The sequence below is a fragment of the Drosophila obscura genome, unplaced genomic scaffold (genome assembly GCF_018151105.1).
Source record: "Drosophila obscura isolate BZ-5 IFL unplaced genomic scaffold, ASM1815110v1 contig_87, whole genome shotgun sequence".
In the NCBI taxonomy this organism is placed as follows: Eukaryota; Metazoa; Arthropoda; class Insecta; order Diptera; family Drosophilidae; genus Drosophila; species Drosophila obscura.
In genome coordinates, this window is record NW_024542880.1 from 1,308,250 (window position 1) to 1,330,743 (window position 22,494).

A 22,494-nucleotide genomic window follows, 5' to 3' on the forward strand; every position below is an offset into this window, starting at 1 on the left:
TGGGTCTAAAACTAAAAATGTTGGTCACGAATAATTTTTTTTTCGACTTTTCCCGAGTTTTTAAAGTCGTTATTTCGAATAAAAAATACCGCAAAAAATTATGAAATTTTAATTTGAAAGCTTAATATCTTCCTGGCGTTATATGCAGTTTATATGCAAAGTATCTGGGTGGGATATATACCTGCATTTGTCAGCGTTTTAGAACTGCAAAGTTCTATGCTACCAGATATAAGATACTTCAGTTATGTGAAAAATAGAAGCACTACCTCTGAAAAAAAACATGAACAAAAATACCAGATTGTAAAAATTCTTTACAAAAAATTGACACCATAAAAAAATAATAAAGTACTTTACAAATTTTTAAATCCCGAAGTCTATCAGAAAAAGTTATTTTGGTTCACAGCCTAAATAAAAAGTTCAATTTTGTCGAGTAGTTTAATCTGTAATATGCTGCATTTACCCTACAATAATAAAAACGACTTGAGATTACACATTTTTCGCATATTGAAGAGGAATAACCTATTAAAAGATTTAAACGAAGAAATGGACGAAGACGAAAGCGAAGACGAAGGCTTAAATAAAGACGAAGGAAAATACGAATACTCCAATGAATTCATGAGTATAAAGAATGAAGATAACCAAAACAAAACTGGCGATTCAAGGCCAGACGTTCCGAGGTTCGCTCTGAACTTTCGTGACATTGAAGACTTAGTGCGTTTTTTCAGCGGCGACGATACACTTTCGGTTGAAGTATGGGTCAAAGAATTTGAAGATATGGCAACAATTATGTACTGGAACGATCTGCAAAAATTCATTTTCGCAAAACGATCACTGAAAGGGTTAGCCAAAATGTTTGCTATTAGCAAACGCAACATATCGAACTGGAAAAAATTTAAAAATGGGCTTTAAATGGAATGTAAAACGACGAAAAATGGTGCTCAACTACATCAATCCATGGCGGAAAGAAAAATTAAAAACAATGAAAGCTTGCAAGAGTATTTCTTACAAATGAAGAAGTTAGCTTCACGCGGGAAGATCGAAAACAGTGCGCTAATTAAATATATAATTGACGGGATTAACGACTCGAGTGCAAATAAATCAATTTTGTACAATGCTAAAAACGTACAAGATTTCAAGGAGAAACTAAAGTGTTACGATATTATTCGCGGAAAAGCAAAAAATGAAAACAAAGGTCAAGGAATGTTTAACAAAAATAAAGAAGAGCGCGAATATACAAATCAAACGATACAAAATAAAAATGCAAATAAAGACATGAAATGTTACAACTGTGGCGCGAAAGGGCATACATCGGCTGACTGTGAAAATAAAAACAAAGGTAGAAATTGTTTTGGGTGCAACAATTTTGGACACATTGCAAAAGAATGCCCAAGCAAGTCACATCAGCGCACGAATTTATGTGCAAAGAAGTCATGATAAATAACAATAAATACACGGCCCTAATCGACACCGGTAGTAAATATAACTTAATACTTGAATCGACATATATAAAATTACGTAAGCCAATTTGAAACAGCAATTGGTGATTAACGGAGATGAGTTTGAAACAAATTTTCTGGTGGTAGACTCGCAATTCCTAGATGAAGAAAGGGTACTTGGTGAGGAGTTTTGCAAGAAAGCTCAAATTTCAATAAACAATAAAGGTGTGACAATTTCCAAACCGCAAATTTCCGATGTTAGTGCCATGATGAAAATTGACATTGAAAATGATGAAAAATTAGAACCAGATATCGACGTAAAAGCAAGTAAGAAAGCGAAAGACACAATTCGTAACATTTTGAAAAACTACAATCCGGTAAGCTCAAAGACAACAAACATTAAAATGTGTTTAGTATTAGAAGAAGACACGCCAATACATTCACGCCCACGTAGATTTTCATACGCCAAGCGATGCATAATAGACATAACACTAGTCAACACGATTTTTCCTCAAGGAACAAAACGAACTTTTTCTTAAAGATTTGGGGCTTAGAAATGGTTTGATGATATTTTTTTTTTTTTCTATGGCAGAACTTTTTTTTAAAGAATTTTTGAAAACTGGTATTTTTTTTTAAAGCTTTTTTCAGAGGTAACGCTTGTTTTTTTCACATAACTCTAGTATCTTACGTCTGGTTGTAAACAACTTTGCTATTTTGAAAAGATAATTGACGCAGCTAGAAGTTGATGTCAAACACTTTGTGATTTCAGCTTACCGTCTGGGAAATATAAAGCATTGAAATGCAAAAATGATGATTTTTGTGGGGTATTTTTTACGAAATTTTGACATTAAAAACTCAGGAAAAGTCGAAAAAAAATTATATCTTGTGTCCTCTATTTTTTTGTGTATAGGTGCGTTAATTTGGCGTCGTTTAAGGTATCGCTCATTAAAATCTATGGAGAGACTTTGGAGCTAAAATTCGTTAACCAAACCTAAAATATGGAAAAAATGAACAAAAAATACCTTTTTGAAGGCGGCGGGCCCAACTGCCAATTGGGAACAAAGCAAACGAACAAGGGTTGTACATTTGGTACCTGATCGCGTTCCTTTGTTTTTTTCGACTTTTCCTGAGTTTTTAATGTCAAAATTTCGTAAAAAATACCCCACAAAAATCATCATTTTTGCATTTCAATGCTTTATATTTCCCAGACGGTAAGCTGTAATCACAAAGTGTTTGGGCTTAACTTCTAGCTGTTTTAATTATCTTTCCAAAATAGCAAAGTTCTTTACAACCAGACGTAAGATACTAGAGTTATGTGAAAAAAACAAGCGCTACCTCTGAAAAAAGCTAAAAAAAAAATACCAGACTTCAAAAATTCTTCAAAAAAAAGTTCTGCCATAGAAAAAAAACCATAATTCTTTAAAACTTCTCAACTTCTAGCTGTTTCAATTATCTTTTCAAAATAGAAAAGTTCTTTACAACCAGACGTAAGATACTAGAGTTATGTGAAAAAAACAAGCGCTACCTCTGAATAAAGCTTAAAAAAAAATACCAGACTTCAAAAATTCTTCAAAAAAAAGTTCTGCCATAGAAAAAAACCATAATTCTTTAAAAAATTGTAAAGCCCCATATCTATCAGAAAAAGTTGGTTTGGATCCTTGAGGAAAAAAAAAGTTCGATTTTGTCGAGTAGTGTTATCATCATTCATGTCCAGCAACATGATTAGATTGTTCAAGAATATATTTTGGTGCAGGATAACATTCACAACCATTGCAATATTATTAATTTTCATTGAAATTATAAATGTGAACAAATTTTCACCGCACGCAATTGTGAGCATCAGCTGTTTCTCATGGAAGGTGGAGGGTAGATGGCGGATGGTGCCAGTGTGAATCAGCGCTTCGCACATTTCAAAAATTCCCACCATTCCGCCGGGATGGGGTAAGCGTGCTGAGGGCATAAGATTGGTGCTTAAATATATTGGACCAACACACACTACATGAATGCATTACATTCAAATTTTTTAGCGGTATGCATATTTTTAAAATTTTTGTCTTTGAAAACTAGAGACAAAAAATATGTCTTGTGTTTCCATATTTAATTTGCATAGGTGAATTAACTAGGCGTTACACTACTCGACAAAATCGAACTTTTTCTTCTTCTTTCTGATAAATTTGCGGGTTAAAATTTTTTTAATGAATTATGGTTTTTTTATACGGCACTACATTTTTTTTTAAGAAATAAAAACAAATGGAATTTATTGTAAATCTTTTTTCAGAGCAAGCGCTTTTTATACACGTAATCAAAAAAGAGTTAAGGGGTATATTAGATTTGCGGTAAAAGTGGATGTGTGTAACGCAGAGAAGGAAACGTTTCCGACCCCATAAAGTATATATATTCTTGATCAGCATCAATAGCCGAGTCGTCTGTCTGTCCGTCTGTCTGTCTGTCTGGCTCGATGAGCGCCTAGATCTCAGAGACTATAAAAACTAGGGCAACCAAATTTGGTTTCCAGACTTATGTGATATCCCACTGCTACAAGTGTATTTTAAAATTTCGCCCCGCACCCACAAAGGACGAAAATCTGTGGCAGGCACAATTATAAAGATACGAGAAAACGGAAAACGCAGTATCGTAGATGATGCCGAATCTGAATCAGATCGGATCATAATTATAGCCAGAACGAAGAAATTAAAATTTCAGTTGTTTCCCCCCGCCACATCCAGCAAGACACACGCTACTCATTCTCTTTCTCGGTCGCACACTTTGCCTCGGTATGTACGCGAGCGCCTTCTAGCGGAAGAGATGTAGAATCTAAATGGTACATTTAGAATCTCCATGTTAGATGTAGAATATATATTTTAGATGTAGATGTAAAAAAAAACATGTAAAATGTAAAAATTTTTTTTTAATTCTAAAATTCTAAAAAATTATAAGCTCAAGCATGTATATACTGACTTAGTACGGGTATAAGCAGAGTCGCATTCCCAGAAATGAAACACACGTTTCTCACATCTGCTCTAGACCAGGGGTGCCCAAAATCAGCTTACGGCAGAGCACTCACCAATACTCCCAAACAAAAACACAAATACGAATATGGGAACAGTGCAATCTCAAAGAAAAGACAACAACAAAATCATAACAAAAGTCGGGTAACACCAACCAGAGAAGAGACAAAACCGGTTTTTGCTAGACGGATCGCATCGCATACCCACGAAGTTGTTTGCAAGTGTTGGGCTTTCGGTATGCTGGTACACAGCACAAACTGTGTATGCATACAAGAATTGGTTTCCTATGCTGAGGGCAATTACAAAAACAAAAGGGCTCGCAGGGCAATGGGCCTGGGCATCGCTGGTCTAGAGTCAAGACTGTATAGAATGATATCGAACTAATCACCGAACTAATGGGCGAGCTCACCAGGAAAACTTGATCAGAGATCAGTGATGGATTTCTTCCAATTGTTTTGGTAAACGCACCTGAAAAAAAATACTAATTATGCAAAAATTCATGGATCAGATTTTGAGAAATGGAGCGTTAAAATAGTACGATCCTTTGGTCTCGTGTATGATTGATTGTTTTTGGCTTATATCGATAGTGTAACGAACCATGGTTCCCCAAACCTCAAATTTCCCGAAAGTTACATTCCTTTCCCACGGTACCGGTGCATATCGATCACCTTACCGGGGACATTGGACACCTGTTGGGAGGCGATTGCTTAGGTAACTCTCGATTACCGGGCAAAACCCCCCACATGCGCAAGCCAGTCAGCAGTCGCCGACTTTCCTTACCGGGAATATTGCACACTGACTGCAGGGCTAATGATTAGGCAGCCTTCTGTTACCGATCAGCCCGTCTGCACGCGCAGACTATAACTCGGCCATAGATATTTATGTAAGAACCCTTCCCACGGTCTGGAGTAGAAATAAGATATCTATAAGACATTCATGGAAGGCCGGCTGATCTATAAAAAGGCAGTCCACCAGCCATCGGGGGCGGCAGTCAGTCAAACCACCATACGCGTCGTAGCACAATTAAACATAACATAACCGGGTAGAATAATAATACGGAAGAATAAAGAAATCCATTAAAATTAAAAGAACCAAAAGTGTTGTGATTTCTATTTCAGTTATTGGCAAAGTTCCTGGTTTTCCCGATAAAGTCCTCGTGAATTAGAAATATCTTGTAATTCAGGACCCTGGACAGACTGATGCATACCTCAGCCTGAGATAGGACATTACAATAGCGACATATCGACATACACAGCTTGTGCTGTCTCAGTGTCCCAAAACTTCGTAAACGATATCGCAATCGTTAGCTACGCCTAGTACTCAGACGCGCTAAATTTTCCGTCGACCTAAATCATCCCTGTGTTTCGGTCGACCAAAAATTTCGAAGCAGGCGTTTCGCAGACCGGTACTCAGTTCCGAAAAAAAGCCATTCGATACATACTAGAAAAGCAGCCGATGGTATTTTCCCTTCTCGAGCGGAAAATTGAAATATTCTATCTTTCGTCGTCCAAAAGGCACATACACACACACCCACACTAAAAATGGAAGTAAACAAGTGGAATAAAAAGTGCAATAATGAAGACAAATTTAATTTAATTAAGGCAGTCGAATGAAAACAGATTATATGGATATCATTACTCATTAATTTTTAATACCCGGTACTCATTTTAGTTATTTAAAAGGAGATAAAAACCATATTGATTGCATTATTGCTGATTGCAGGATTGGATTTATCCAATATTGAAGTGTAATCTATCGTCCTCCAGCTCCACATTTCTGCTTGCTTACAACATTTTATGAAAATTTGATCCAAACAGATTTCTGTTTGTAAACAAACACAAAACAGTGTAACCGTAGAGCATGCAGTTTAACCACTTCGGTCACACTGGGCACCGAGCGGAAAATAAAGCACTGTCGTTCGAAGGAAAATTTAGCGCGTCTGAGTACTAGACTTTACGCGAAACTTAAACGGGTTAAACTATCGAATTCAGATCTGAAAACGATACTAAAATGAATCACTAGTCACTCAGTTTGTGGCAGTGAAAGTTTCGTTTTCGGTAGCTCACAGAAGGTATCGTTTGCGGACCTTTTATGCTATTACGAAAAGATTTTAATATCATTTACGAGTCGAAAGTAATATTAAAAGTAGCCCACTATTAATATTAAAAGTAAATTAAAAATAATATTTCTTGTCTCGTATTTTATTTTGTTCGCATATTTATTATTTAAAGCCTAGTACTCAGACGCGCTAAATTTTCAGTCGACCGAAAGTGCTATATATTCCGCTCGGTTCCTAGTGTGACCTAAGTTGGCAAAATGTATGCTCTACGGTTACACTGTTTGGTGTTTGTTTACAAACAGAAATCTGTTTGAATTTCAAATGTTTTGCTAAAGTAAGCAGAAATGTCTTATTTGTGGGCGCTGTGGAGCTGGAGGGCGATAATGCACACGGCACTATTGAATAAATCCGATCCTGCAGGAAAGATATGCACTCAACATGGTTTTAATCTCCTTTTTAAAGATTAAAATGAGTACCGGGTATAAAATTAATAAATAATAATATCCATACAATCGGTATTCATTCGACTCCCTAATTAAATTTAATTTATCTTCATTATTGAAGCTGGCTTGCACTTGTTTCCTTCCATATTTAATGTGTGTGTGTTGTGTGTGTTTTTGTGTCATGTCATTAGACGACGGAAATTGAAAATGTTCAATGTTCCGATCGAGATGGGAAAATACCATCGGTTGCTTTTCTAGTATGTATCGAATGGCTTTTTCTCGGAACTGAGTACCGGTCTGCGAAACGCCTGCTACGAAATTTTTGGTCGACCGAAAAACAGGGATGATTTCTTATCGGTTTCATACGAATATCATCCCTGATTTCGGTCGACGGAAAATTAAGCGCGTCTGAGTACTAATATTTACATGGACGAGTTATTCAAATTAGGAATAATCGCAAAGGTCAACTCAGCCGACGTGCAATAACCAAGTCTCACTCTGGAGGAACACGCCTTCGTGATCACGGTTAACCTCTACGCCTCTGCTAGGCGTCGGGGTTTCCATGTCCTCACAGCTAGAAGCAGTTGGAAAATAATAAACATATCCTACTGCTACTCAAGAACACTTTATAGTTTTAAGACTTGTCCAGTTTTCACTCATTTTAAATTCCGTTTGCGATCATTTTGCGAGACTTTAGTCGACTCTTAGTTTTGGTACAATAAATGCTCTTTTCTAAGTCCGTCTGCGAACATTTAATGAGACTTTACCGGAAGCTAGCTATTTTCTCCGTTATGTTTTACTTTCTTGTACATTTTTCACTCATTTTTAAATCCGTTTGCAATAATTTTGCGATACTTAAACGTCCCTTGGTTTTTGTCCGCTAAATTCTCATTTTTGAGTCCGCTTGCGGACATTGAGCGAGGCTTCAGTAATCGCTCACGGATTTTTATCATTTCTAAGTCTGTTTACGAACATTTCGCGATAATCCCGCTTTACTTTCGTCTTGTGGTCCACTGGATCCATACGTTCGTCATCTTTTGTAAGTGTGTTGGCGCAATCGTTAGTTCGCTCTTTTTTTTTTGCAGACGATGCGTCTTTTGACATTTTGTCTTCCTTTATTCACTGCATGCAGTTTTTTTTCATATCTACCTTGCTATATTTTTTTTCCGCTACTCAAAGTCAGATCAGGAGGTTTTTTTCTCGCAGACACCGATAAACCGGCGTCTGCCATCGCCTGCCAAAGATTCACCCACTTTCAGAGGGAAAATTCAGTAGCACACTGCTTGATGAATTTGTTGAAATTATTGAATTATTATTATTGTTGAAATCTTTTTTGTCACAAAACCACACTTTGACTTTAACTCGTGTCTCTATCACTTTTTGTTCAGGTTAAGTTGCTCTCGAAAAAAAAAAACACTATACTGCTGAGAAAAAGACAAGCAGTCTCGCTTGGAATTTATTTTTTGATTTATGTGAAACTTTCCATACAAAAAATCAAGCAAGGAGGTGGCGTTAACCCGTGTCAGACGTGGAGGCCAAATAAATCTTTCAACTAATCACGGTTGAAAGTAATTTAATATCAAAAAAAAAAAATCAAGCAAACGTTTGACAGGCCTGGAAAGGCCTACTTTATACAACAATAGTAACGTTTTCCGAGCGTGATCTTGCGCTTTTTCCAATGTTTTTGATAGTTATTTTTCTATTCAGGACGGAGAAAAACTCAAACGAGAAGGAACGTTATGAGTCGCTTCTGTGAACGCGACTCTATTTTTTTTACCCGTACTCAGTCAGTATATGTAAATTTGTTAGCTTTGTGATGGTCCTATTTCAGGCTGAGGTATGCATCAGTCTGTCCAGGGTCCGCTACAAGAAAATTTGTAGTTTGTAGGTGACTTCAGGTGTCGGGCTGGCTTGCAAAAGAATGTAGTAGGCAGCGAGAAATGATGAGGCGACGGTTTTGCTTGTTGGATTTTTCTTGGGTTTTATTTAGTATTCTGTTTTTCTTCATTCACTTAAATTCTGCTACTTTGACTCGTAGTTGAATGGTGCGCTGGTGGACTGCGTAGTGCAGTGTCTTGGGTGTCTCACTGAGGTACTGCCTAGTGCAGTGTCTTGGGTGTGTGACTGAGGGACTGCGTAGTACAGTGTCTTGGGTGTGTGACTGAGGGACTGCCTTGTGCAGTGTCTTGTGTTTGGGCTGATGGACTGCCTGCTCTTTCGGCCGATCTTGGCCCTTTTATGCAGCTGGCGATCGCACCTGAGACCCGGAAGTAGTTAATTCTTGCTGACTTAAGGTTATTGGATAACAATAATTGTGGAGCGTGGTAAGTGGGTCGAAGCTTGGTGCTTCGTTGACTATTGTTAGTGGGTCAGGGTGGTTTTGCTGAGGCTGCATCCCGGAAGGTGCGGGCTGCAGTTGGGAAAGGTGATATCTGAATTTGGGTCGGTAGGTCGATAATTTTATGCTAGCTTGACTTATTGTGAAATAACGCCAATGATATTTCCTATGTAGGCCGTCGATTGCGAAATGTCCCAAAAGGTGGGGTGTTTTAAATTATTGTGTGGACAAGAATGTGTAGAGTTGTTGGTCGAGAGTTCTTAATTAATTGTGAGCGTTGCTTAAGACTATTTTATTTCCCGGAGTTGCTGACACACCGCTATTTGTGGAGAACCGTGGCTAAAGCCATGGTTCGTTATCTCTGTGTATATCAGTTAGATTATTGTCTCCCGCCAGCGTGGATGCGCTGACCCTCCGCCGTTTGTGACGAGCCATGGCTAGAACCATGGTTCGTTACAGCTTATTATTATTTATGTAGAATTTACATTTTTTTGCTACATCCGTTATCTACAACTACGTCTAAAATGTATATTACACATCTATAGTGTAGATTATACATACACAATATAGATTATTCATCTTCTCCGCAAATGTCGCGCACTGCACAGGGCAGAGTGTGTGCAATCGAGAAAGGGAATAAGTAGCGTCAGCAGCTCCGGAGGAGGTGTGGGAAGCAACTGAAAATTAATTTCTTCATTCTGGCTATAATAATGATCCGATCTGATCCAGATTCTGGTAGATATGGTCATTCTCTACGATACTGCTTATCTTGTTTTCTCGTATCGTCAAAATTGTGGACAGAAGGGGGCCTGGCAAAATTATTAAATACACTTGTAGCAGTGTGATATCACATGTGTCTGGAAACAAAATTTGGTTACTCTAGCTCTTATAGTCTCTGAGAACTAGCCGTCAAACAAGACGGACAGACGGACGGACAGACATACAGACAGACAGACGGACAGGCAGACATGGCTATATCGACTCGGCTATTGATGCTGATCTTGAATATATATACTTTATGGGGTTGGAAACGTTTCCTTCTCTGGGTTGCACACATCCACTTTTACCACAAATAGCTCTTCGAGTACGGGTATAAAAATGAAGAACCATGAAAGTCGGTCCAGCCGTTCTCGAGTTATAAGCGGTCTAACGAACGAGTTTGTTTCATATATATAGATTTCAATATTAAAACGCTGTAGTTTTAGCTAGCTATTCCAGCTATTCTGCCATTAGGTCTTTCCTCATTAACCATTTTAAACTAGCATGGTCTGTTTTAACTTTGTACTCAAGCTCCTCTACATATTCTCTAAGTTTCTCTATACTCAATACTTCAGCTAAAAACTATAATTAGTTACACATTTTTTTTGTTAAACTTCATAAAGCTTATAAAAAACGAGAAGGAACGTGTGAGTCGCTTCTGGGGACGCGACTCTACTTATACCCGTACTCAGTCAGTATATACAGCTTATGATTTTTTAGAATTTTAGAAAAAAAAAAAAAATTTACATAATTCATTTTTTTGCTACATCTGATATCTACATCTACATCTACAATGTATATTCTACATCTAACATGTAGATTGTACAATGTACATGTTCCATTTTGATTCTACATCTCCTCCGCTAGGGGTTGCTCGCGCACTGAACGCGGCAGAGTGTGCGAGCGAGAAGGAAAATGAGTTGCGTTGTCGTTTGCTGGAGGGTGGGCAGGGGAAGCAACTGAAAATTAATTTCTTCATTCTGGCTAAATTTATGATCCGATCTTATTCAGATTCGGCAGTCTGGTAGATATGGGCATTCTCTACGATATAACGTTAATTAGCGTATCTTTAAAATTGTGGGTGCCACAGATTTTCGTCCTTTGTGGGGGCGGGGCGAAATTTTGAAATACACTTGTAGCAGTGTGATATCACATGAGTCTGGAAAAAAAATTTGGTTCCTCTAGCTTTTATAGTCTCTGAGATCCAGGCGTCAAACAAGACGGACAGACGGACAGACAGACATGGCTCTATCGACTCGGCTATTGATGCTGATCAAGAATATATATACTTTATGGGGTCGGAAACGTTTCCTTCTCTGCGTTACACACATCCACTTTTACCACAAATCTAATATACCCCTTAACTCTTTTTTGAGTACGGGTATAAATATGCGTTTGGCCTTTCTATGCCGTCTTCATCCAACTGGGCCAGGACTCCACCGACGTTGATATTAGATGCATCGCATTGAATTATAAATGGTTTCTTGAAATTGGGTGTGACTAATAACGGTGCTGAGGTTAATAGATTTTTTGCCTCACCAACAAGCCTGTTTATCTTCAGTCCGTTTAAAAGACTAAGCCTTCTTGCTCAGATCTGTGAGCGGTGCTGTTGTACCAACGCTCAAAGCCTAGAAACTTACTAAGTTATTTTGCTGAACGAGGGGGAAGCAAATTTGAAGAGGCGGAAACCTTTTGTGAATCTGTCTTAATGCATACTGGAAACTCTCAAGCTCTTATAGTCTCTTAGAACTAGGCGTTAAAGAAGACGGACGGACAGACATTCATGGCTTTATCGACCGGCTTCTGATGCTGATCAGGAATATATACTTTATGGGACCGGAAACGACGGAAACGTCGCACAGAAGGCGACCACTTTGACCACAAATCGAATATATCCGTTAATTCTTGGAGTACGGATATAACAACTCTGTGTCTCCGTTTCTCAATCTTGAATACGAATTGTAAAGACATAAACTCAACATTGAAGATTATGAGTTTTTGGGTGAGCAAGGCTCAAGGCCAACAGTGGAGGAAAACCAGCCGGCATCGGCCAATAAGTAGTTCATGATCGACGACTTGGAAGGCAAGGCCAGGCACGACCAGCTCAAATCCTATATAAAGCTGTTGAATGGCAAAAGAAGGGCCCCTACCACTAGGGACACTAGCAAATAATTCGGGACGAAAAAGCTTAGGCGGATTGCAGCGTAATATACTCAGAGTACCGGGTTTAAAAATAGACAAATATTCTAATCTTTCATTTCGTTTCGCTCACACCTTCAGTCTTAGTCATATAACTGAATGCCGAATGCTATATAACTCAACACTCACTAACATTCATATAAATTCAAATCACTCAACTCAATTTAATTCGAATGCATATTATTGGACTTACATATGTTATGAGTGAAGCCACGCAGATTTCTAAATTTTATGCACAAAATCTTAATGGATCATCTAGTAGAGCATCCCCCATCTTCTGCATGTTAGGACCTTTACCTTAGGCCCTACTACCGGGCCCGAAACTTAAGCCATAAAAGGGTTTAGACCTTTTGGCCACAATCTCATCCAGAATGGATCTCTGGATAGTGAAAAGCTGATCCGTCGATAGTAAAGACTCAGGATACGACGGGCCAGATAAGCTCATTTGCTGGGCTTCTTTGGATTTTGATAGAACGACAGCCTAGGGCTGTGCTACATATATGACCTATACTCCATCATTCTCTAATGGTCATGCTAGCTAGCTCCGGGTACTATGTCTCCATAGGTGTCGCCAGTGGCAACGATTAAACTTGCGTCGAAGGGTAGAGGTCGATCTTTGTGCCGTTATTTCATCCCATGATAGCCCCTTACGGGGGTTTTGAGTATGACCTCTCTAGATCCACCATATTTAGTCTAGAGCAGGGCCACCCCTAGAAGATTGTGGCTTATCATGTTTTATGATTCTGGGGTTTCGGCTAAATTTTGAAATAAACTTGTTTCAGTGTAATAGGACACAGGACTTTTAGGGGCCGGCAGCGCTTCCTACTGTCTGTTAAATGTCTGCTCGAATCGTATTTACTAATATACTCTTTGAGTGCGGGCATACAAATAATCAAATCACACAACTGCTTTGGGAAGTCTGCATTTTGGTCTCAGTTTGACTTTTAGTTATAAATTGAATTATGTGCAGATATTTGAATTGTTTTTTTTTTTATATTTTACAGCCAACTTCTTTCACCAAATATACAGCAAAAGCACTACCATGTTGGAGGATATCTTGTGGACGGAAACCGGCATGTGAGTTAAGATTTGAATCTACCATATTTTATTAAAGCAGTGTTCAGCACGGTCCCATCTCGTGAGAATAAGAAAATGATATACTGCTGCGCTGTCAATAAACGTACAGTCTTTAACAGAGATCGAAACCAGTGCCTTAAAATTTTTCCGTCATTTAATAAATAGACTAAAGCGGGCCATCCACGATAGAATTTGTTGGAAAACATGTTGTCTATTATGAATTTCATTTGCCCACCAACGAGTGCGAACATTTCTCGCAAACATCATTTTGTTTACATTTGTCAACGAGTCAACATGTCAGCGGACACCGACACAGTAATTGCCATAATGGCAATATAAATAAATAAATTTATAATAAATCTAATAAATCTAAATCTAATTTATAAAAATCTATTAATTCTTGCAAAAATTGTTTTGACATTTTAAATGAAGGTGTTCACTCAAGCAAAAATGTTTACAAATGATGTTCGTGCCAAAATTGCCATCCATTGACGAACATGTTGGCACGAACACAACGAAGATAGAATAATTTCTATTCTCTTCGAACACAACATCGAACTCGAAATTACGACCCGAACACTACCACCAACGATTCGAACCCAACATGTTTTCAGAACAAATTCTATCGTGGATGGCCCGCTTAAGTAAAATTTGTCATTACATCCTTGCAGCAAAGTAAAATAATTCCAAGAAGATTGAAAAAAAATAGGTTTGCTTATATTTTTCTTGCTCCACGGTAATAGGCAATCAATTTAAGCACCAATTAGAAACTTATGATAGCTCAGTGAAGATTCAGCTCTCACTGCGTGCAGTCGTGTTTTTGCTGTAACGCTTCATCATGCTCAGAATGCAATTCGGACGTGACTGCCGCTCAGCTTCGTTGCTTTGATGCTGTTCGGAGTTCATCTATATGCCGCTGTACGTTTTATTTGACGTGGATTGATCTGCATTCAGATGCTGTTAAACTTTTGATAAATCTTCCCAACTTGTTTGGGCAGTGTGTTTACTGTGTGGTTGCATTCGTATTCTAAAAAACACGCGATTAACGACCAGGTTCTGAAACTTAAAAGCCTTTATCAGGATCTCAAGTCGGACTTTCAGGCTACCTTTTACGTCAATCCTAAGCAGTTGAAGTCGATTGCTTCAAAAAACCCCCAGTGAGCGGCGCCACTGAGTTAAGAACACCGCTTCTCAACAACACATTCTACATGCGCCTTTTCGTCTCTTTGCTATGAGCAACAGCCCGTTGGATCATATTTGGCATTCCTCGTCGACGCAAGAGCAACATATGTTTTTTTAAAGCTGCGCTTTGTGCGACATTCGCTCGGCTGCTGCTCGATCGGATGGCGTTGCTCTTGCCGGCACAAGACAACATCATAAAAGCAAATTAATCTTGGTTGAAACTTGGCTCACACAAACTTCTTCGACAATGATCGATCGATCCCAACCTTTTCCAGGTGTTTCGTAAAGACAGAGACTGGTCCAAAACGAAGCGCTGCAGAGAAGGTGGGGTCGTTGTGGCCGTTAGACGAACCCTGCGCTGTAATCCAATTCGTCTGTTGGAAGACGACTCTCTTTTAGATCGGATTGGGGTGTCAGGGGCCGGACAGTGGGATACACTATATAAAACATAATCCACCGAATAGTAGCTATAAAACTTGCAAGGTGAACACTCAGAATATTGCAAACATTTATAGCAATCTTCGAGACCGTCACCATCTCTGCGTTGTTGAGATTGCCGAATATGTATATAATAGGATCATTATTATAGAATAAAGAAATTAGTTTTCAGCTGCTAACCCACGTTTACCCAGTTGCTAAGCGTCTGCAGTGCTTACTCATTCTCTCTTTCGCTCACACATTCTGCTTCGTGCAGTGTGCGCCATCTTGAGGAGGTATAAGAGGACAGATGTACTACATAGCACAAAAACGTAAGCAATTAAAATTTCACATAAATCATAAGCTTAATGAATGTATGAATATAATGACTGAGTGCGGGTATAAAAGTATGGTCGCAGCTACTGCAGAGACCCAAAACGTTCTTCCTCGGAGAATTAAACGTATCAAATAATTTTAGCTCAGCCGTTTATCCATAAATTTGTATGAAAAATATCTTAAACGACGCTTAATTATTGCACCTATACACAAAAAATATAACGATACAAGATATATTTTTTTCGACGTTAAGTTTAAGTTTTTAAAGTCAAAATTTTTGAAAAAATTTGGAAAAATATTGAACAAAAATAATTTTTGCATTTTAAAGCTTAATATTTCCTAAAGGGTAAGCTGAAATCAGAAAGTTTGGGTTTTATTTATAGCTTAATTTCTAAGCTTTTCAGAATGGCAAAGTATATTACAACCAAATGGAAGATATGTGACAAAAATGAGTGCTACCTCTAAAATCGGCTTTAAAAAAAAAACCAGATTTAAAAAATTCTTTAAAAGAAAGTTCTGCTATAGAAAAAAAAGGTCACTTAGCATGGTTAAAGCTCCAAATATATCAAAAAAATATGGTATGGTTCAAAGCGGCGAAATCACGGGTAGTGATATTATTGTGTGGGACAGCTTTAAACATTTAAAGTTTAATTTTTCCCTGTTTCAACAAAAATGTAGCTAGAAGAATTAATTTACGAAACTGCGACTCTATTTCATGATCGGATTTCTACACATGAAGCTCACACTTTTTAGCCACAATTCATACATTGACGAACAAATTATTTCCTACTGCTGCAATGTGTTTATAAAAAGAAAGCCAATTCGTTTTGGATTTGGGCTGAAGGCTACCCCTATTCATTTATTTCGTATAGCGGTGCCAATGTTGTCCCGGATCCAGGATACATTGATAATGGTTTGGAAGAAAAAGTTATGAAGCTGTTAAGCGAGCTGGAGAATTAGTTTCAACATTTTTTACGTCTCATAGATTGATGTCTCGACTATCTCAAATAAATTACTTATACTCAGGCTCCATTCGAAAAAGCTGTATCAAATACGCTTCATTTGTGGAAAAAGAGAGAGCGTGGTTCGTCGGATTATACATATATTCGAAAAGAAGAATGAATTGTTCATCTCCCGATGGAACGATAACTCAGTGGTTAGAATTTTATTGAACCATGAAGGAATCGAGCCCATCAACCGTCGATTCCATAGTTTAGGCTAGGTTAGATTATCCCGGACGGCCCTCATGGGGCCACGCATAGGCCAATATGGCCCTTAGTTGTCAGGATCGGTGCGTATGGACCTTTTGAGTGTTTTACGCGGTTTCGAAATCCGTGAGGATCGAGAAAAATTTCGCAAAGGCAATGAGTTCCGCTGGTGTCCTCTTGGAAGCATCTTCCAGCTATGCCAGTACCGGGCTGCCCTTCAGAGGTCCGGGCATTGGCAGATTAGATGTTCCAGGGTTTCGATAGCCCCAGATTCATCACATTTCCTGCACTTGCCACTGTTGGTGATGCCTAGTTTGACTGCATGGGCTGCAGCCAGGCAATGACCTGTGAGTATACCCATGCATCCTACAGTCCTTCCGTGGTAGGTGCAGTAGGTAGTGGCTGAGTTTACCATTGCTCTCCTTGCACATGGTTTTCGCGATCCCGCAGTTGGTTGTTCTCCTCCACCTGCTACTGGCCTGTATGTGATCCCGCCTCTCTAGATCGCTTTGAAGCGTTCTGAAGAGACAGGCACGTTCTCAGTCCTGTCGTTCGATAGCCTGACGCCTTCCTTAGCTAGCACGTCTGCTGTCTCGTTGCCTTCGATGCCCTGGTGGCTGGGAACCCAATATATCCGCACTGACTTTGTCGTGCTTAGGAAATCTAATGCCTCCCTGCTGGCCAGGACATTTTTGGAAATGACCGCTGACGACTGCATGGATCTTATCGCCGCCTGGCTGTCCACGAACAGGTTGACCACATTATGTCGGCGTTCCGTACATCGAGCAACCTCCGCCGCTTTCCGTATGGCAAAGACTTCTGCCTGGAATATGCTGCATTGGTCCGGTAGCTTAGAGGACTGCCTTATTTCAGGGTCTGTACAGTATATGCTCGCACCTACTCCTCCCTCCATCTTGGAGCCATCCGTGTAAATTTTTAGGTGTTCATTCCAACTTTCTTTCCAGTCGTCGGGTCCCATGTGTATCGCTGTTTTGACGTCCAGGCAAGTTCGGGGGAACATGTAGTCAGATATACTGATCATGTCTCGGCCTATTGAACTGTGCCCGAATCCTTGCAGCGACATATTGCCTGATGCGACTGATGCGTTGTGCTGCCTTACCTGGAGTCAGTTGAGCGTAGATGTCCAGGGGGTCAATTCCGAGTATTGTTTCGAGTGCTTTTGTTGGGGTTGACCTCAGCGCCCCAGTGATGCAGAGCAGTGCCTGCCGCTGAGTTCTATCTATTAGCTTGTTGTAGGTTTTCTTTTCTGTAGCCTGCCACCACACTAAGACTCCATATAGCAGAGTCGGTTGCACTACCGAAATGTAGACCCAGTGCATTAGTGCAGGTGATAGGCCCCATGTGCTGCTAAGCATCTTCTTGGATGCATATAGCGCAATGGTGGCCTTCTTCACCCTTTCCAATACATTGCGTCTCCATGTCAGCTTACTGTCCAGTACTATAACGAGGTATTTGACTTGAGTTTTTGGGGTAGGCCTGGTTCTGTCGATTTTCGGGGGGATCCATGCCGGCACCTTGTACCTCTTGGTGAAGAGGATGAGGTCCGTCTTGTCCGCGTTGATACTGAGTCTTACATCTCCCGCCCACTCACATATCTCCCTGAGTGTTGATTGCATTATTGAGCTGAGGCTCGATGGGCATACTCCTGTAATAATTATGCTTATGTCGTCCGCATAAGCTGTTATTTTTGGGGCTCTCCTCTCGAATCTCTTTATTAGGTCGTCGACCACCAGATTCCATAGGAGGGGCGACAAGACCCCACCATGAGGTGTGCCTCTGTGTGCCCCTTTCACCATGGAAGCGGTGCCCCACTCTGATTGCACCCGTCTGCAACTTAGAAGGTTCTTTATCCAGAGGTTGATTGCGGGATGTGTGTTGGTCGCTTCTAGGCGGTCCATAATAGCGTTCGTAGTGACGTTGTTGGAGCATATGTCTACGAACACTCCTAGAGCATACTTTTTATTATGGAGGGCTCTCTCGATGGTGGCTACTAGCGAGTGCAGTGCCGTCTCTACCGATTTCCCTTTGGTGTAGGCATGCTGGTTGGTTGACATCAGTCTCCCTACATCATTCCTGATGTGTAGATCCAGCAGCTTTTCTAGTGTTTTGAGTAGAAAGGATGTAAGGCTTATTGGTCTATAATCCTTGGGGCTCATATGGCTGCACTTTTCTGCCTTTGGAAGGAAGACAATCCTCGAGGTCCTCCATTGGATAGGGATATAGCCTGTGCTCAGGCAAGCTGAGTATATTGCAGAGAGCCATGGGGTGATCACGTCTTTGGTCACCTGTAGCATGGCTGGGAATATACCGTCTAGTCCAGGTGCTTTTGTACCCGCAAAGGAGTCTATAGCCCATTGGATTTTCTTAGACGATATGAGACCTGTTGGGGGATGCTCTTCCTCAGTTACTAGGTCCTGATGCGTTGTAGCGTCAGCAACCTCGGTGCATCCTGGGGAGTGAGCTTCCATTAGTGCTGTTAGGGCTTCTTCACTGCCCCTCCACTGTCCATCGCTCAGCTGACCTGTATGGTAGGTTGCTTTACAGCTGGTCAGGCTGGGACTTTCTCGTATTGGAGCAGAAGTTGCTTTGATACCAGCTTCAACTAGGGTTTTGTAGTCTCAGCCGTTTCTTGGGTTTTTTCCTGCGATAAGCTTGGAACAGAGTGGTCTAGTTCCTTTCCAGTAGCTCCTGGAGGGTCTTAGGGACGTTTCTATTTTGTGAGGTCCTATTGCGTAGGAAGCGAGAAAATTTTGGAGGGTTGTTTTGGTTGTTCTTTGTTTATTCACTCTTTATTGGTAGACTGGTGGACTGCGTAGTGCAGTGTCTTGGGGGTGTGACTGAGGGACTGCTTAGTGCAGTGTCTTGTGTTTGGGCTGATGGACTGCCTAGTGCAGTGTCTTGTGTTCGGGCTGATGGACTGCCTACTGTTTCGGCCGATCTTGGCCCTTTTATGCAGCTGGCCATCTCAGACCCGGAAATAATTGCTTATTGCTAACTTTGATTATTGGTGACAATAATTGTGGGGCGTGGTAAGTGGGTCGGAGCTTGGTGCTTCGTTGAAAATTGCTTTGTGGGTCAGTGTGTTTTTGCTGAGAGTGTTTAGCTGAGGCTCCATCGCAGTAGGTGCGGGCTGCAGTTGGGAAAGGTGATATCTGAAATTTGGGTCAATGTTTCGAGGCCGAGTGGTTGCGAAATATCGCCAAGAAGTGGGTGACCGAGAATTTCGTGCTGTGTGTTTCGCTGATCAAGAGTTCTTAATTTTAGTAATTGCGTGCGTTGCTTAAGACTATTTTATTTTCCGGATGTGCTGATGCGCCGCTATTTGTGGAGAACCGTGGTTCGTTAGCTCTGTGTATATCAAATTGATTATTGTCTCCCGCCAGCGTGGATGCGCTGACCCTCCGCCGTTCAGGAGATTTCACTGTGCCCAGACGAGTTACGAGCTTCGAAGTAACTGTCTTTTTAAACTTTTCCCAGTTTGTGTTCCGGGGATTTCTATAGACAGTTATATTCGGAGAGTGTTTAAATTCGCACTTAAACTGAATGTACTTGTGGTCTGAGAGGGATGGTCTTTCAAGGACTCTCCAGCCATATACCAAAGTACTGTTCCCCGTTAAGAGTGTTAGATCTAGTACGTTAGACGAGGTGGGGCCTAGGAAGGTGTGCTCCTCCCCCACGTTTTCTACATCTAGATTAGTGGATAGTATAAAGTCTAAAAGTGACTCACCTCTTTCGTTGATATCGGGGCATCCCCACACGCTTTGGTGGGCATTGGCGTCCGTCTCAACTATGAGTTGCTGGTCTTTCGGACTGGCTTCCGCCACCAGACTCCTTAGCTCCTCCGGTGGACCTGTCCTGTCGTGTGCCATGTAGCAGGATGCTATCATAAGGCGCTTGTCCTCGCTTTTAAGCATCACCGCAGCCAGGTCATCAGCGCTGTAATGAGACATAAGATAAGTATGGATGCCCTTTCGTACGAGTACGGCGGTTCTGCTTGTCCTGTTTACCGATGGCGGGTGGAAAAGATTGTAATTAGAGGACTTTAGTCCGGCCACAGCATTGCCGGAGGCAAGCCATGGCTCCTGGACCAAAGCTATGTCGACGGGCCCTTGCTCCAAGGCAATGAGGAGCTCCGCCGACGCGATCTTGCTTGCGCAAGATCCTGTGCGGCCTCCACGATGGACTCCAGACCTAGGTCATTCTCCACCTCGCCTGCCTGCAGGCTATGCGCGTCCTTGTCTTCGGGGTGACGCTTTTTGAGACGTAGGTAGACACTGCCTACGCCCCATGCCATCTTTCCGAATCTCGGGTAGAGGATTTCTTCTGCCTCCTTGTTGATTTGGAGGATCATGTGCTGGCCCACCTCATTGGGTAATGGGATACCAGCATGTAAGATTCTCCAGTCAGCCGTTGGCACATCTGTGTTCTGCCTCTGGAGGAGTTTCAGTGCTCGGTCCCCCTGGACTGCAATGTGGAAGAGCACCTTCGCCTTTGGGATGGACGGGATCATCTCCCTGTCCACTACCTCCAGCTTGGCCCCCTCCTACAGAGCTTCCAATTTGGGCACCACTCGCACCAGCCACTTCCTCGTCGGGTCATCGTTGCACTTAAGGATCTTCACCCCGTTCAGCCATCCCGCACCGTCAAAGGTGGGCATGGGAGCGTCCGGCGCGTCCTCCATTCGCGCGAAAAGGGATTCCACCAGCTGGGCGTGGACCTGTTTCCACTGCGCCGCCGTCATCTTCCCATTTTCCTCGCTGCGGTCGATCAGGGCCACGATGAGGTGTCTCTTGAACACGTCACTCAACTTGGCCTTCTGCTTGAGCTTCTTCGTCGTAGGTTGAGGGATAACAACCTTGGGCCCGCGTTGCCGCTTGCCCGCCGGAGTGTCCTTGGCACTCTCGATCGATTGGCGAATTCGCCCTTCGTCGCCTTCATCTGAGGCAGCTGCGCGTAGTGAAGACGCCCCTCTTCTACCTTTTGCTCAGCCCAGGCTAGCTTGGACTTCTCTTCTTGGGAGATGTCCTCTCTGCCTTGGAGCCGGCTTCGGATTTTGAGGGCCGCCTTGTATTGGGCCTAAGCCTTCATTCCCTCCCTAGAACGCTTCGGCCCTTCCCTACGCAGGGAGCTGGTACCTGGTTCAAGCGAGCGGAGAAGGCTCTCGTCTTCCGTTCTGCTTACACTGAGCACTCTCTCCAGGTCCGAGTCTGTTTCGACCACGGCACCCGTGCGGCTCCGTTTACAGAGAGGCGTTTTGGTGGCAGTAGCTTTGAAACTAATATGACATGTTCCCGCCATATTAGAGTTGTGAGCGCTGGCGACACGCAGAGAGGATTGCTCCTCCCCGTGCCCGCCGGTGGTAGCAGTCACGCTTTCCACCGACGTTTGGACTGACATCCCAGTCCCTGTTCGATCCTTATTCCGCTCCATCATTTATTGGGGGGACCACCCCCAAGCGTTTTATGCCTGACCGCCAGGCACCTCCAGCCATGGCCATGGTTCAGTTCCCCCAATTTTATATCGGGAAGACCTGGACCTGGCCTCAGCTAGACACTGCATTACCTTGGACAGAGCAAGCGGCAATGCATTACCCGATCCGGGATAATGCAGTGCCCATTGCCCGACCGGCACCCTCTGGGAGGGTTCAGCTGGAGGATTTTCGCCTGCCCATCCCATAGTCGAACTCTTTGAATTTTTCCACATATAACTATCGTATTAGAATACGAGGAAGACAGTTGCATTGACCTTATTTACTGCGCTATGGTTAACTCATGAAAGCTCCAGTGTGTTCTGGCCAATCATGAAAACTTGCTAGAATTAGAAGACGTAGGAAGTTCCTACTATGAACTAATCGGGAAAAGATTGGGATCACTTGCTTTCTGTATAAATGTGACAATGTGATCTCTCGTTCGTTCTCTTTCGTAGTGACCAGACGTGTTTTTGTTTTACGTTCCGCATTTTCCTTTTATTTCACTTAAACAGCCGGTGTTTTATCTTTAAATTAACTCACT

At 41.6% G+C, this 22,494-nt stretch overlaps 1 protein-coding gene and 1 pseudogene across 18 annotated transcripts in view; one reads left to right on the forward strand and one right to left on the reverse strand.

Annotated features, from left to right (window-relative positions):
* LOC111075401 (disintegrin and metalloproteinase domain-containing protein 11) overlaps window positions 1–22,494 on the forward strand; it is a 264,670-nt gene that overhangs the window by 103,109 nt on the left and 139,067 nt on the right. For all 18 annotated transcript variants that reach the window (XM_022368691.2, XM_022368693.2, XM_022368692.2 and 15 more), the window contains exon 7: window positions 13,247–13,319. In XM_022368691.2, coding sequence (XP_022224383.1) covers window positions 13,247–13,319 — 73 coding nt within the window. The remainder of the gene's footprint in view (window positions 1–13,246; window positions 13,320–22,494) is intronic.
* LOC121405272 lies at window positions 7,378–7,481 on the reverse strand (annotated as a pseudogene).